Source organism: Hypanus sabinus, chromosome 3, assembly GCF_030144855.1.
Source record: "Hypanus sabinus isolate sHypSab1 chromosome 3, sHypSab1.hap1, whole genome shotgun sequence".
NCBI lineage: Eukaryota > Metazoa > Chordata > Chondrichthyes > Myliobatiformes > Dasyatidae > Hypanus > Hypanus sabinus.
In genome coordinates, this window is record NC_082708.1 from 42,427,617 (window position 1) to 42,442,455 (window position 14,839).

At 38.6% G+C, this 14,839-nt stretch overlaps 1 protein-coding gene across 1 annotated transcript in view; it reads left to right on the top strand.

The window, feature by feature from the left end:
- atp8a2 (ATPase phospholipid transporting 8A2) overlaps positions 1-14,839 on the top strand; it is a 419,615-nt gene that overhangs the window by 98,466 nt on the left and 306,310 nt on the right. The window contains exons 3-4 of the mRNA XM_059964171.1: positions 274-373; positions 3,295-3,393. Coding sequence (XP_059820154.1) covers positions 274-373; positions 3,295-3,393 — 199 coding nt within the window. The remainder of the gene's footprint in view (positions 1-273; positions 374-3,294; positions 3,394-14,839) is intronic.

Sequence of the window (14,839 nt, forward strand, 5' to 3'; positions counted from 1 at the left end):
AATTTAGAACCTTGAGTTCTGCATGGTAGACACTATATCCTCCAAAGTTCTGACTTTATTCCACCTCCCCCTCCTACCTATCTTCTCCCTCATCTGGTTTCACCTATCACCTTCCTGATTTCTACTTACTGTTAACTTATTTCTGCTATGAAAGCAGCAAATCCTTAGTTGTAGAATTGTTTCCTTTCTTGGGAAATGATTGTTAGTGATATTTTTTGATTTGATTTTGTTTATACTCTTAAGTAATAATGTCCATTTTTTCATTACTGACAGCACAGCAAAATACAGCGTGATAACATTCCTGCCTCGCTTCTTGTACGAACAGATCAGAAGAGCTGCAAATGCTTTCTTTCTGTTTATAGCCTTATTACAAGTAAGTTAAACTTGGATGTGTTTGGGTGAGGTTCCGTTCTAATTTTAAACTATTTCTCTGGTATTTTGGGGCTCATTGTGTGTGTATGTGTATATACATATATATAATTTCATTCAAGTGTTTTATTGCACTTCTCTGATAACAAATTCCATCCATAAGGGTTAGCTGAGGGAACCTTCAAGATTCTTCCCAAATCAGTCCTGCCCCAATTACCATACATCTTTCTGCATCAGCCCTAAGATTGAGGCAATTAATGGAACATCCTATCTGCTCTCTACTTGAGATCAACGATGCATTAGAGGGTAGATTTTAAAATATTCAAAGAATAAAAATTGAGGTGAATTTATTAGCTATAGGAAATGTGTGCATTGATAGACCAGTTTTCATTTTTCTTTTTTTATAAAAATAACATTTGAAGCTGCATTTATAGGAGAAAGTAATTTAGGAGTTAAGTTTTTAGGCCCAGACTAATGATTCATGAGTTTGGACGGGCTTCGCCTTGTTTTATATTTTTTGTGCTGATTTACTGCATGAGCTCTTGTCACTTAATTTATCAATTTATGTTAGGATTTCTTGATAACCTAATTTGTTAAAATTCTGATATTGACTTGAATTGTCTTTTGGCAAAAATTTGCTCTTGACTTTATTGTTGCTTTGAGTTATTACCTTCATCATTACAGTATACTCAGCAGAGTTTTGTTTTTGGTCATTGAAGTATCTTTCAAACTGTCATCTCTCTTCTGGTGGCTTCAATGATGTTTTGTTGAAATGCCCGTCTGTTTCTTAGCAATGAGTATATGCAACAAAACTCATTACACCCTGTCTTTCCATTATGATTTCTGAAGATAACTGGTAAAAGTGCTATCTGCAGGTTGTCCCCGGACATGTTCGTTTACCTATCCTTTTTTTTCAACCCCAATGTTTTCGAATCTATAAAAGCTTTACCTATCTGTCTTGCTATTTAAGCCAGAATTATTAGTGGAGAAAATATTTTTTTGTATGACTATCCCATGATGTCCACTAAAACTTAATGCTGGGCACCCCAGATTTTCTGTCTCATAATTGGTGAATAGTTTCACACTTCTAAGCATGTTGTTTGTGTCACAGTTTGTAATCATGAAATGTTGGTTCCTGGCTCAAGTAAAAAATTATTTAAATGGATCATTAAATACCTTGATATTTTTAATGATAAATATATTTTAATAATGTAGCACTGCTCCCCCCCGCCCCCTGTTAACGAATAATGTGGGCCAATGAGTTCACTGCTTTAAAGTAATTTATCAATCTCTATAAGCCCAAATTTGGAAATCAAAGTAGTTGATCATCTTACAAGACCCAGTATAGATGCACCATGGATTTTAATATTAATAGGTTCTCTTTTGCTTACCTTTGGTATTTCATTACTCTATTTAAATGCTACTATTTGTGATGTTCATTTTCCAAGAGAGATTTTGGTAGTTCTTTCAGTTATATAATTAACCAAGCAGGTGGATTACTCACTCAGTGCCATTTTTTTCTCTGAAGTCTCACTTTCTTGTATACTAATGCTATGTTGGCACCAGTATGTGTGGCAACAGCTCCAAGCTGCCCCCATCACAAGCACATCCTTAGGCTGTGTTGGTCATTTGGCGCATCATGTCTGCTCCGCCTTTTCATCATGGCTGATCCAATTTTCCCTCTCGGCCCCAATCTCTTACCTCCTCCCCCCTTCCCACCCTGTATCCCTTCATATCAATCAGGAATCGAGCAACCTCTGCTTTAAATACAGATTTGATCTCTACAGCTGTCTGTGCTAACAAATTCCACAGATTCGTTACTCCCTGGCTAAAGAAATTCCTCAACTCCTTTCTAAAAGGATGCCCTGCTATTCTGAGGCTGTGTCCTCTGCTTATATTTCACTGTATATTTCAATGTTATGAGGTAAATAACTGAAACTGAATCTGAGATTACGTTAGTTCCCAGGATCAGGAATTTTTTGTAAAATAAAATCTGTTGATGGGTGAAGAACCACTTATTCACATTACGCTTTGTCTGGTAAATGCGTTTGCATTGTTTAATACAAAGGGACTTCAGTTATTTTAGGTCAGCCATGATGAAATTTTATGAGAAAGTCATTAAAAAAAAGGAAACAGGAGAATGTCATGTTCACTCATCTGCTCTGCCATTCAGCATGACTATGACTGCTTCACCGCTTCAACTTTGCCAGATTCTTGGATTTTCTTAGTCAACGGATCTTAAAATTCAAAATGTACAAAATTCTAAGAATGAATCAGAGGTGTTGTCATGTCTTCTTTGTAATGGCACTTACATGCTGGTCCAAGGACAGATCCTCTGAACTGCTAACACCAGGGAATTTAAAGCTTCTGACCTTCTCCACCTCCAATCTTCTAACGAGGACTGGCTTTTTCTGGTACTGAATGTACCTTATTGGCTCAAATGCTACAATTTCCACAGATTCACCATTCAAGTCAAGTTTAATATCACCAGCATATGTCGTGAAATTTGTTAACTTTACGGCAACAGTACATGATAAATAAATATAGAGGAAAAAACTGAATTATGTAAGTCTATTAAATATTAAGTTAAAATATATGAAATAAGTAAAGACATTTCTGCTCATTTTAGTGTTTTGACTGACCTCCTGACTCAAGTCAATGGCTAAGACTGCCACACTCTGCCATCACTTGTATAGTTAGCAAATGTGGAAACTTTACCCTCGGTTTCCTTTGTCTAAGTCTTTGATGGGGATTTAAAAATAACTGAGGCTGGAAAAACCGAGGCCAAGGAGAGTGATGAGAACAACCAGATCAATTAGGTCATAACTCATTCTTGTTATTGTTTGTGTTCTTCCTGGGTAGTTTATATACATATTTATAAAACAATGAATGAAATATTTTAAAGTGAAGAATTCTTTGTTTTAGCAAATTCCAGATGTGTCTCCTACAGGAAGATATACAACTTTGATGCCACTTATCTTCATTCTCTCAGTTGCTGCCATCAAAGAGATCATTGAAGATTATGTAAGTACTGTAGACATGTCACATTTGTTAATGTGAGACAATATCTATCAGATGACCTCTTTTTTGAATACTGAAAGGAATTCCATTATTTAAGACGACTGGAATCTACTAGTCTGTGATTTTTGAGTCTTATCTTAATTACATTACTGCATAAAAATAGTGCTGCTATTCATTTCATGAAAAGTAAGGAATGAATCTTAGTGGTGGTTTCCTCAGTTGTGTTGTAAATGTAATTTGCATGATTTCATGAATTGTAATGCAATTTCAAAAATCCAGTGCTAGTTAAAATCTGAATCTAACAGAATCTGTACTTGAGCTATATAATACTAAGGATGATTAAACAAAACCAGAAAGATTTGTATGGAAAGCTGAGTTAATGATTTTAAGCAAAGAATGCAAACAGTTTAGTGTTCCTGCATTCTTTACTGTCTTCTGGCTGTGAATGATAAGAGACAAAATGCTGAAAAAGTTCTCTTTTATCGTTAGGTGGTGGACAGAGGCTAAAGATAGAACACAAAGATAGTGGAAGATGGCACTGAGAGCTACCAATGGGTCACAGTTATATGTTCATTCATAAGTCATTATAGAGAGTCTAGGGATTAGCCACAAGAATAATGGCAGGGTACAATGGTAGAAAGTGAAGGAAACTCCACCAGATCTTTATGCAATCTGAAAAGCAAATGGTGGACACACTAAGTAGGGCTCTTTTGAAATCTTTGGACAAGCAAAATACACCCTATCCTTGTTATATGTGGGAGATACGTTCCTCGCAGTCGACACAGTAGGCTTATCTACATATTGTGTCAAGAAACCTTCCTGAACACTCTTAACAAACTCCAGCCCGTCTAAACCCCTCGCTCTAGGGAGATGCCAATCGATATTTGGGAAATTAAAATCTCTGTTATTATTACATCTTTCCAGGATCTGTTTCCCTATCTGCTCCTTGATATCCCTGTTATTATTGGGTGGCCTATAAAAATCACCCAGTAAAGTTATTGACCCCTTCCTGTTCCTAACCTCTATCCACAAAGACTCCGTAGACAATCCCTCCATGGCATCCACCTTTTCTGCAGCCATGACAGTATCTCTGATCAACAGTGCCACGCCCCCACCTCTTTTGCCTCCCTCCCTGTCCTTTCTGAAACATCTAAAACCTGGCACTTGAAGTAACCATTCCTGTCCCTGAGCCATCCAATTTTCTGTAATGGCCACCACATCATAACTCCAAGTACTGATCCACGCTCTAAGCTCTAAGCTCATCTGCTTTGTTCACAATACTCTTTGCGTTAAAACAGACACATCTCAAATCTTCAGTCTGAGCGCATCCCTTCTCTATCACCTGCCTATCCTCCCTCTCGCACTGTCTACAAACTTTCTCTATTTGTGAGCTAACCTCCTTTTCCCCAGTCTCTTCAGTTTGGTTCCCAACCCCCAGCAATTCTAGTTTAAACTCTCCCCAGTAGCCTTAGCAAACCTCCCCGCCAGGATATTGGTCCCCCTGGGATTCAAGTGTAACTCGTTCTTTTTGTACAGGTCCCACCTGCCCCCAAAGAGGTCCCAATGATTCAGAAATCTGAATCACTGCCCCCTGCTCCACTCTCTCATTTTTTTAAATATTATTTCTCTTTTTCACTATTTTAATCTATTTAATATACATATTGTTACTGTAATGGATTTTCTTACTTTTTTCTATATTAATCATGTATCGCATTGTGCTGCTGCGAAGTTAACAAAATTCACGACAAATGCCAGTGATAATAAACCTGATTCTGATTCATTAGGCCTCATCAACATCTTGTACAACTTCAACTTAATATCCTAACTCCTGTACTCAGTAATCTGGTTTACGAAGGCAAATGTGCCAACAGCTCTTTTTATACCCTATCTACCTGTATTCCAAACAAGGAAGTTTGGACCTGTATTCCCAGATCCCGTTGTTCTACTGCACTCCCCAGTGCTTTATCATTCATTGTGAAGTCCTACCCTGGTTTGTCCTCCCAAAGTGCAACACCTCTCATTGATCTGCATTAAATTTTATTGGCTATTTTCCAGCCGGTCCCAATTCCGCTGCAAGCTTCGATAGTCTTCTTCATTGTCTGCTGTGCCCCCAATCTTGGTGATGTCTGCATTTGCTAATCTAGTTACCCCATGATTATCCAAATCTTTAATTCAGATGACAAAAAATAGGATAAAGAAAATAGAAATGGAACTTAAATGTAATGTGTAACTGGTTCAAAACCTGTAAGCATCGAATCTATCATCCAGGATCTGCTTTACTAAGGAGTGTTATGTCTCCCGTAACCGGGTCACTTACCAGCAAAGGTAGAGAGCTCCGTTGAAGTCTGATGTCAGTATTTTCAAATGTTTTTATTTATAAAGGGGCACAAAAGTAAGGTTAATACAAACACTCAGATAATGCACGTCGTCAATACTCAATCTAAAACGCAGGTATAGTAATAATCATCATTCAGAAGTAATCTCGACTGTTGTCTAGGGGATAATATATTGTCTGTTGGAAATATAAAAGTTACTCAGAAGTCTGCAGACTTTAGCCTTTCGGGGAATCACTGGGTTTCACGTGTTTTAGAGGGATCGGTAAAAAAAACGGAAGACTTGCCCGGGTCTTTAGGAAGCCACTCCGTTAAATCAGGGGAACGTTGTTTCCCCATTGTTAGTTCGAAGTCCTTCTCGGTATTCTCAGCCACCTGCTCCCCAGGCAAAGGCTTTAGGAACGCACGTGGCGTTGAGTGGCTTCCAGCCACGGGAGCACAGAGTGAGGGTCTCCTTCAGGTGCGTTGCTCGGGTACTGCCTCCTGCAGTCCGCTTTTATCTTTACTTGCAGAGTTGTAGATGTCCATCAAAGTAGGGTGATGCAATCTCCACCCCCATATTGCCCGAGGGTGTCCATATCCATGGTAGCTGTCACGTAGCAGGGACATGCACGTCACACAGGTGTCTCTGAGAACAATGGCCAAAACCGTTGCATTGTCTCTCACTTCCGAGACCCGAATTAATAGCGATCTTGTGATTCTCCGGAAGGAGGGGGCTGCTCCCGCTCCTTCGGCCCCTCAGAGCTGTGGTACCTTCATAACAGGTGCGATATAAGCTGAGTTAAATGATGAGAATCTTGCTTATGGGTTAGGTGGATAGGAAACCAAACAATGTAATGAGAGTGTGTTTATAAAAGCATTTCTAATTTTATAGTGACTGCAATTCTTCTGCAGTATTGGGTGTCACATGCAGTTGGCCCTTGTGTAGTTGGAGGGGGGATAGTTCTGTTTCCAAGAAAACCATCAGTATGACGATTTTCCATCATCTGCATGAGCTGAGAAACACAAACTGAAAGTAGATTCAAAATTGACTCATGTTCCACAAGAGTAAATTTTATTGTTATCATAGATTTTTAACCAGTGATTTGAGTAGGCCGTAAGGATTTTGAATAGATCTGTCAAAAGTGAATTTATTATAGGGAATTTCTGCTTCCAGAATGGTCATAAGTCGTGGTCGCCTGTATAAGGCTTTGTGTGTTGATTGTGGGAATTTAAAGTAGGAATGTTGATTTGCTACATTGGCCTGTGACATTGAATGCTCTCTACCACATTCAGTGCAAACTTCTCATCCTGATTTTACCATGAAAGATAATCATCATTGTAAAAGTGGATTTTAATCTAACTGAGGTTATTGGACAAACTGTTCTTTAAAAATCCCATATTAATGCTGCCTAAGCATGATTAACGCCAGATTCTGTTTGTTTGCTGTTTCATTGTGGTGAATCAGGATTTATTAAATTGATTTCCAAATTTACGAGGGGGCTATAAGAATTTTGAATAGATTTGTCAAAGGTATTTGATGCCTGCTAGCATTAAAAGTTTGGTGACTTCTGCATTCACCTGCTTTTCTTGCCACCTTTTAGAACCCTTGAGAGATAATTCATGTTTCATAGACACAGCAAAGTAGTTAATCATGCCCATTTCTTTCTCATTTTTCAGTGCCAGAAATATTCTCATATACTCATCAATTTTATTCTGCACTCTCAGTCTGTGTAGATCTACAGGACTGTAAAGTAGGAATGTCTGTTTTGGTGATCAATAGGAAATCTCATTCTTTATTTCCTGGTTTCTTTTTAAATAGTTAAAATGGAAGTAGCCATCCCGCAGGGTCCAAAATAAGCGACTGAAAGCAGCTTGCATAAGGAAACCAAACAAGACTGATGGATTTGGAACCAAAGAGATATAAATTATGATGGTTATAAATTGAATTGTACACAATCTGATGTTAGTGGGCATTCAGAAATTAGATTGTGTTATTAGTAATTGTCCATTAGTTCATTAGCCTGGGAACTGTTAATGTCCCTGAGCTGTTCATTGACATCATTAACTCTGTAAGAGAATCATATGATTTTTTTTGGGTTCTTTTATGAATATTTGAATTCTAACTTTGACCAACACCAAACATTAAAGTGTATTTGTTCCAAAAGCAAAATTCTACAGATGCAGGAAAGCTAAAGTTAAAACGACGAATGCCAGAAGTGCTCTGGTTGTTGAAGAGCGTGCTAGGAAATAAACAAAGTTCGTGTCAGTGGCTGGATCCTGCTGACTGTTGCCAGTGGTTCCCGGACTTGCAGATTCTGAGGACTAAATCTGTTAGTTCACTCTGCTTTTTAACTATCAGTGGAGCCATTTGTTTCTCTGGACCTTCATTAGAGACCTCATTGATTTCTGTGGAGTGGTCAGGCCAAGATTCCAGAGGCAAAGAGGGTAAGTTTTTTTTTGAAAATCATGTGGTTTTAGTTTTCTTTTAAAAAGCTATTAAAATAAGGGTATTTTTTTAAAAAAATCATCTGTTTATTTTTTACAATTGACAACAGGGGCAAAGCTACTTTGCTGAGCCATGTGTGCCTATATCACTGTCTAATCTTTGGATGCCGGGATCCAGTGGGCTAGTGATATTGACTTTCTACCTGCAGCTTATGTAAGTGGAGGGAATGGCAGACTGAGGTTTGTGGAGAGCCAGATTTGAAGTATTGACCAAACGTTTTCAGTAAAAACACTGGTAGACTGAATTCTTGTTATAATTTCAAATAATGTTCTCCTTAATATTTTGCTGTGCTACTTCCACTTGTCTATTCAAGAGTAGTTGTATTCTTCCTTGTATTGACAATATATAGCTTCAGAATTTATAGTGGAGCATGTCAGACTTCCAGTGTATTAGTTAATGATTTACTATAATTGAGAGCCATTTGCTAACCCTGGAGGTAGTATCTTCTGCACAGGATAGTAATTTGAATAACTCACATCAGGCACAGTCTTATGATGGAAATGAATGATTACCCATGGGTGTAACAACGGATATGAGAAATAGCAAAATGAAGAGTAGTCTAAGATTTTTTACATTTTCAAATTGAATATCAAAATGTTTATGTGCGTTGATTCTTTAAATTGTTTTACTGGACAGCAATTATTTTCAAACGTGTTGCTTCCTCAGGAATTGTTTGGGTTTTGATAGAGTGCTTGAAGTTGAACACAAATATAACTCCAGGCTACTCGTGTCACGTAGGAATTTGGAGAAACAAGAAATTAACTTTTATTGAATATAATACATATAATTGCATAACATTGCTGGTGCTTAGCAATAGATTAATTAAGTTATAAATGTTTTGTTGATGATCTCCATTTGTTCTTGGTGTCCGAGGCTTCTCACTTAGTGTCCAGCAATAATCAGCTAGCATTGATGAGTTCCAGTTGCCCTGATACAGTTTCTCCATGATTGCAATGTCCTAGTGAGACCTTTCACAGTGATCGTCACTGACAACACCAAGGTTTGCAGGGACGAAGTCTAAATGGGAATGTAGAAAATAAATCTTTAGTGACATATTGCACTTCATAGTTTTAAATGCTTAAAGCATTTGTTAATCAGCTGCATGCAGTTTGGTACTCTGTAGTTGCCATGGAAATTTTCAGCAACATTCTTGAATGCCTTCCATGTTATTTTCTCTGGTTCCACAAGAAGTTCTTTGAACTTCCTGTCATTGATGATTTGATTTGTGATGATTTGATCTGTTTGATTTGTGGAGCAATAAAATACCTTCCTCAATCTTGGCATCAGTTATTTTGGGAAATGTCTGTCACAAATATCAAAACCTTTCACCTAGCACAAAATTTTTCACAAGCCTCAGTTTTATATGAAGAGGAGGCAAAAATATCTCTGGGACTACAGGTGGCTTATGTGCCACTCTTTTGTGCCCTGCAACCAACTGCTTACGGAGAGGCCGATAATTTTTTAATGTATTAAGCTTCCTTAGCACAGTGATAGAAGATTCCACCCTTGCAGTCTTGAACCTAGTAATTCTGTTTTTTCACCTTTGACAAATCCAAGTCTCTGATCAGGTTATATTTAACTCAGGTTGAATTATCAGATGAGGCTCACCTGACATAAAGGGTTCAAAATCTCTAACAGTATCAGCGACATTTTCCATTCCTGTTTCATACATCATGGCATCTTTGTCTGCCTCTAGACTTTGTCTCTAGTGGCTTCAGTACTGGAACACTATTGTCATGCAGCACAGGTGAAAGGAGATTTCTTGTTTTTAGCAGAGAAACCACATTAACTGGTCAGACCTAATTTCAATTCATAATTCAAGCATATCAAAATGTTTGCCCACAACATAAGCTGAAAAGTTTTCTATTCTTGTCCAGGTATGCCTGGGCATGCTTAGGGAGGGTGGATGATGCATAGCAGGATGAGTTTATGAAAGATTATAAATACAGTAATCTAATTCTTTATAATAATTCATTAGAACATAGAACATTACAGCACAGATCTTTTAACCTACTCTAACCCTACACCGTTACATAGCCCTCCATTTTTTTTCTATCATAATGTGCCGAACTAAAAGTTTCTTAAATGCCCTTAATGTATCTGCCTCTACCACCACCCCTGACAGGGCACATTATATTGGAGTCAACAGTTGACATTTTTATTGATGAATAAATCCAAAAGGAAAAAGGAAAGCAAATTACCGTTAATACTCTGATTAAATATTTTCCTCCATAAAAGTTTCAAAGCAAAAACTCTTAATTTAAGAGTGCCATTATCAGCTTGGTTAACTCCATTACCTGCTGTGCTAGCTCCAATTTCCTTATCAATAAAAAGGAGACTATGTATACACAGACGACATTAATGTAGTTTGATTCATAAATGCTGTTGTTGTGGGAGCATCAAAATTTGTGGTCATCTATGACATCTTTTTCTTGTTCTCTTTTCAAATGTACCTAACAAGATCTCTAGACACAGAAGGTTAAGTCACTTGACATTCAAGATGAAGTAATCATCTGGATTCAATACTGACTCAGTGGGTGAAGCCAGAGAATGGTAGTAGGTGGCTGTTTCTCTGACTGGAGGCCTGTGACTATTGGTGTGAACAAGGTCCATTATTGTATGTTATCGATATTAATGATTTGGATGGCAATGTGGTAAACTGGATCAGCAAAGTTACCGATGACACCAAGAATGAAGGCACGGTAGGCAGTGAGGAAGGCTAGCAAAGTTTGCAAGGTCATCTGGACCAGCTGGGAAAATGGGCTGAAAAAGGTGTGAGATGCTCCACTTTTGGAGAACAAACCAGGATAAAAAATATACACAGTCAACGGTTAAGGGACTGAGGTGGAACCAAGTATGTCGTTGGCTGCTTGGCCACCTGAAAGCTGAGAACATTTTCAGCTTTTATTCTACAGAACTAAATGTGATGAAAGAAGCTGACAAAGCTTAAAATCTGGTCACACAGTTATAGAGTCATAAAAACTACTGCACAAAAACAGGCCTTTTGGCCCATCTAGTCTGTGCTGAGCCATTTAAGCTGCCTAGTCCCAGTGACCTGCACCCAGACCATAAGCACTCCATACCCCTCCTACCCATGTACCTAACCAGACTGCTCTTGAATGTTAAAATTGAATTTGCATCCACTACTTCTCATTCCACACTCTCACCACTCTCTGAGTGAAGAAGTTTCCCCTCATGTTCCCCTTAAACATTCCACCTTTCACCCTTAACCCATGACCTCTAGTTATAGTCTCACCTGGTTTCAGTGGGAAAAAACCTGCTTGCATTCACCCTATCTATATCCTTCAAACTTTTGTATACCTCCATCAAATCTCTCCTTAATTTTCAATTTCTAGTGAATAAAATTCTAACGTATTCAATCTTTCCTTATAACTCAGGTCCTCAAATTCTGGCAACATCCTTGTAAATTTTCTCTGTACTCTTTCAAACCAACTTATATCTTTCCTGTAGGTAAGTGATCAAAATTGCACACACTATTCCAGATTAGGCCTCACCAAATTTTCTTATACCCTTCAGCATTATATCCCAACCCCTGTACAGTCGGCCCCCCTTATCTGCAGGAGATTGGTTCCGGGACTCTCAACCCTCCCTGGATACCAAATAATGCAGATGCTCAAGTCCCTTATATAAAATGGTGTAGTATTTGCATATAATTTATGCACGTCCTCCCGTATACTTCAAATCATCTCTAGATTACCTTAATTACCTAATACTATGTAAATGCTATGTAAATACAAACACGAGGAAATCTGCAGATGCAGGAAATTCAAGCAACGCACACAAAATGCTGGTGAACACAGCAGGCCAGGCAGCATTTATAGGGGGAAGTGTTGTCAACATTTCGGGCCAAGACCCTTTGTCAGAATGGCCCGAAATATTGACAGTGCTTCTCCCAATAGATGCTGCCTGGCCTGCTGTGTTCCACCAGCATTTTGTGTGTGTTGCTATGTAAATAGTTGTTATACTGTATTGTTTAGGGAATAATGACAAGAAAAAAAAGTCTGTTCATGTTCAGTACAGCCGCAACCATCATAGCTCTTCTGGGAACGCTGATGCTGCCTCGGCATCAGCCAATGCCGATTCTCTCGTGACCTTTAAGTTCTTGAGGCTGTAGCACTTTACATAGCTAGCCAGCCATCCCTTACTAGCCTCAAACTCCTTCCTCTCGCTCACAACACGAGTAACGAATAAACGAGACTCGAGGCGAACAATGCTCAAACAAGTACTATAATACTTTTAATCATCTCTAGATTACAGTACATGATACCTAATACAATGGAAATGCTATGTAAATAGTTGTTACGCTGTATTGTTTAGGGAACGAGGATGCTTTGGAGGAGGCTCAATAATACTAAAGTCAGGATCTGTGGAGGTTGAGGGCTGAGGATCTTCAAGCGTTGAAGGTCAAGACTTCACAATTGCAAATACTTTAGTTAGAATCATTGTTATAGGAAGCTATTTCTTCTTTTTCCTTGCATCATCAAACACTTCAGCAAGTGACATGCCACTTTTCAAAAGATCTAAGATTTCTACTTCCTCAGCGAGAGATAGCACTTTACTTAGCCTTTGAGGAATTGCTTTGACCACTTAATTGCTTTTTAGGAGCCATTTTTTCACAGAAACAAAGTAACAACTGAACAAGATGCGAGGCGAGCAATGCTCAAACAAGTGCCGGAGAGAGAACTTCCGGGTTTTCCCAATCCGCGGTTGATTGAATCCGTGCATGTGGAATGCGTGGATAAGGAGGGCTGACTGTACTCAATACTTTGACCCTCCAATCCTCTGATGCTTCACCTGTCGCTACGGATGGTTTAGGTATCTCTGCTTTGCTCTACGGGGTCTGAGGGGAGACCCTGTCGGGGATTTATTCACCCTGAAGACACCAAACACCTCCTCCTCTGTAATCTGTATAGGGTCCATGATCTCACTGCTGCTATGCCTCACTTCTGTAGACTCAGAGATCTCCTGAGTAAATGCTGATTAAAAAAAATAACTTTAAGATCTCCCCCATCTCTTTTGGTTCTGTGCATATATTTCCATTCTGCTCTTCCTCTTTGCAATCCTTTTGCTCTTAATATCTGTACAAACCGTTAGGATTCTCCTTGACCTTGTCTGCTATAGCAACATCTTGCCTTCTTTTAGCCTTCCTGATTTCTTTAAGTGTTTTCTTTCATTTCTTGTACTCCAAGTTCCTTATCTGTCTATACCAGCTATACACCTTTTTTTCTTAACCAGGGCTTCAATATCTATCAAAAACCATTTACTTGGTGTTTGATTAATTTTTAGTTTGTATCTCTGTTCCACTGGTTCTGATTTTGTGATTAGTGATGAGTGAGCAACACACATACTGCTTATCTTGATTTTAAGAATAACAGATGTGCCTTTACCATTGGCCAAAGTTAACTTGGGGCAAAATGCAGGCATATTTTTCTATAAACTTTGTACCTGTCTACTTCAAATGGTATCATGTGGAGCAGTGATGACTGGTCCTATCCACAAAATCAAAAAAAAAAATGGGGTTATGATCTCGGGATTGGCCTTGATGCTTGGAGTTAAACCTTTATTATCGGAGGCTGAGAGCTAACTAGATAGAAATTTATGAACTTCTAAGAGGAATGGATAGGTAGATGGTCAAAACTGTTTTTCCAAGTTAGGGATGTGAAATACTAGAGGACATTTGTTTAGGGTGAGAATGGGCAAGTTTAAAAGAGGTGTGAAGGACAAATTTTCCTTTATACAGAGTAGTAAATGCTCGGAATTCTTAATTCTGTCAGGAGTATGATTGTGGTGTTTTTAGGTAGGCACCTGAGTATGTAGGGAATGCTAATTTAATTTGGCATCTTGTTTGGTGATGTGTTCCTGTGCTGTACTATTCCATGTTCTTTGTGTAAATAACTAGATACAGTACTGTATAGTTCAGGCATGGGCAAACTACGGCCCGGGGGCCATATGTGGCCCGTTAAGCTTTTTAATCCGGCCCGCAGAACTTGATGAAATTATATTAATAAACTTTGTTAACGTTTTTTCCCCGCAATTCTGGCATTTTCCCAATAGATGACGCACTCTATATACATCAACCTTTGTTGAGGTGCAGCGTATTACTCCACATTTGCGCTTTACTCTTTGTTCAGCTCGACCTATTTGTGTGAACAGGCGTTCAGCGTCATGAACATCAACAAAGCCAGCCACAGATCCAAGTTAACTGACCAACACCTCAGATCCATCCTGAGAATCACCACAACAAAACTAAATCCAGACTTTGATGTGCTGGCTAAAAAGGGAGACCAACAACACTGTTCCCACTGAAATTAAAAATAAGGTTCTTCGTTGTGTTATGTAAAAAATGCATTTGAAAATATTTTTTTCAATAAGCCTTACATGTTACATGTCATTTCTGTTAAGTGATGGACATGAGTAGTGTGCAGGTGCACATACGTTCTCAAAATAAAAAATGCGCTCCAGATCAAATAACGCGCTCCGCATACTGGCGCGCTGTCACTGTTCTGTCCTTGTGCTGGTCGTTGTTGAGTTTTGGCACAGGGGACAATTGAATAAGAAGGAGCAGGACGAGTAGACCTGCATCTCCTACCGTTTTTGAAATAAAGAC